This window comes from Geospiza fortis, unplaced genomic scaffold, assembly GCF_000277835.1.
Source record: "Geospiza fortis unplaced genomic scaffold, GeoFor_1.0 scaffold275, whole genome shotgun sequence".
In the NCBI taxonomy this organism is placed as follows: Eukaryota; Metazoa; Chordata; class Aves; order Passeriformes; family Thraupidae; genus Geospiza; species Geospiza fortis.
Genome location: NW_005054341.1, coordinates 4,743,509 through 4,745,488, shown reverse-complemented (window position 1 = coordinate 4,745,488; position 1,980 = coordinate 4,743,509). Strand labels below are relative to the sequence as shown.

At 48.1% G+C, this 1,980-nt stretch overlaps 1 protein-coding gene across 2 annotated transcripts in view; it reads right to left on the bottom strand.

The window, feature by feature from the left end:
• Window positions 1-1,974, bottom strand: part of ZC3H6 (zinc finger CCCH-type containing 6) — a 12,936-nt gene extending 10,962 nt beyond the window's left edge. For both annotated transcript variants that reach the window (XM_031058297.1, XM_005422605.3), the window contains exon 1: window positions 1,825-1,974. In XM_031058297.1, the coding sequence (XP_030914157.1) occupies window positions 1,825-1,916 (92 nt within the window). In that variant the 5' untranslated portion in view covers window positions 1,917-1,974. The remainder of the gene's footprint in view (window positions 1-1,824) is intronic.
• Window positions 1,975-1,980: the final 6 nt, after the last annotated feature.

Genomic DNA, 1,980 nt, shown 5'->3' with positions numbered 1-1,980 from the left:
ATTGGGAATCATGAAGTTGTATGGGTGTTCCCTGGAGTGAACTGGTTTTACTGGTCCTACATTTGCACACCTGATGTAACACAAAAACTTTGGAGTTGGGGCCTTTTTTGAAGTGAATGAACTCATTTTGCAGAGCTAAAGTTTTAGAAAAAGTACAAGTTATGATCTCCCAGGTTGTGTGTATTGTTGCTCTTCACCTCATAAATTAAAACATTATAAAGCAACACTTGTAAATTAAAATTAATTAGGTTGTTAGGTGGCACTTATTGGCTCTATTTCACAATTACCAGTGTCACAACTGGTTGTACTGGTGGGAACAGCTGGTGAGAGGATGAGAACTCCAAGCTGGAAAAACTCTGCTCCCAGCACTACCCGGAGTCACTCGGGCTTGTCCTCAAGGATTTGAGAACTCCAGATATTTTCAATCCCTGAAACAGTGAAAAGTCACAGCCTGATTGCAGGAACTCCACAGCACAGCTCTGCCCCAGCTCCAGAGATCCCAGTGGATTCCTGGTGTGCACTCAGCTCGGAAAACAGAGCACAACACAACTTCCACCCTTGCCCAAGGACGAGCAGGAAGGGGAAAACAAGAACAGGGAGCTCTGGGCTCTGCCTTGGACTTGCACTAAAGCCCAGGCCCATTTTAGGGATTGCTTCCCGAGGACAAGCAGGAAGGGGAAAACAAGCACCAGCAGCTCTGGGCTCTGCCCTGACCCTTGCACTGAATCCCAGGAGCATTTCCCAAGGACAAGCAGGAAGGGGAAAACAAGCACCAGCAGCTCTGGGCTCTTCCCTGACCCTTGCACTAAACCCAAGGAGCATTTGGGACCACTTCCCAATTTATAACACAGAACTTGGGACTCTGTTCTCCAACAAGGAAACAGTTTTGCATTTACCCACAAGCCTTTTTTTTTTTTGTCTGTTTGTTTGTTTTTTCCCCAGTGTTTCCTGGTCCTCTGAAGTACCACAAATGGTTGTGGAGCTGTGTGGGGGGAGGCCAAGCTCTGGGAATGGCAAAACCTCGGCGTTTTTAACTCCTGCAGCTTTGTCAGGAATGCTCAGGGTAGATGTAGGCTCAGGCACTGGTAACTGCCACCCTGGCACAGTATTTTTGGAACTAGTTAGGAAGGCCAGGGCTGCCTGGAGAAAGGATTTGAATTTCCAGCAGCTGCAGGAGAGAAAAGGAGGGAGGGAAGGAGGGAGGGAGCAACAGAGGTCCTTTCACCAGGAACAGGACTCTGGGTTTCTGCGCATGGGGATTGAGAGGTGGCAAAGATAACGTCAGTCAGCCCTTAATCTGCATAAAAAAGATCCAGTTAAATGTGTAAGGTGGAATCTGGCAAGAAAATGACGTTAAATATGGCTCTAGTGAGAGATTGTGGTATCAACAAAAACAGCCAAAAATAAAAAACCCGCCCAACTCGGAGCACCCTTTCCTGCCTGAGACAGAGAACAATGGTGACATTCAACAGACACCCCCTGGAAAGTGCAATTTATGGAAAGAATGGCAAACAGCCCCCCTTCCCAGCCAGAATAAATCAATGAAGATGTAAAAACGCATGCATTCCAAAAGGAAAAATTAAAACCTTGCTAAAAAAATGCACTTTTAATGCAGTGACTTCCCCCCTCCCCAATTTGCATTCCCCACCACCACCACCCCGCTCCAGCCTGAAGGTGACCTGCCCCCCAAAAACATCGTTAACCCCCTCAGGCACATTAACAGAGCATCATCATCAGCATCAGCATCATCATCATCATTACCAGCATCACCCCACTAAGTACCACCATTATGAGAAGCGGAGAGAGAGAAGAATGTTACTCGACCTTTCGTCCCCTGCATGTTGCCTGTCAGAGTCGGGCATGTTTGGGTCAAGAACTGGGTTTGGGGGTTTGGAGAACAGGCTTTCAAAGGCCATTGTGCCTGGCTGTGGTGTGGTGAGGAGGAGGAGGAGGAGGGAGGTGGAGGAAGGCAGGGCCCCG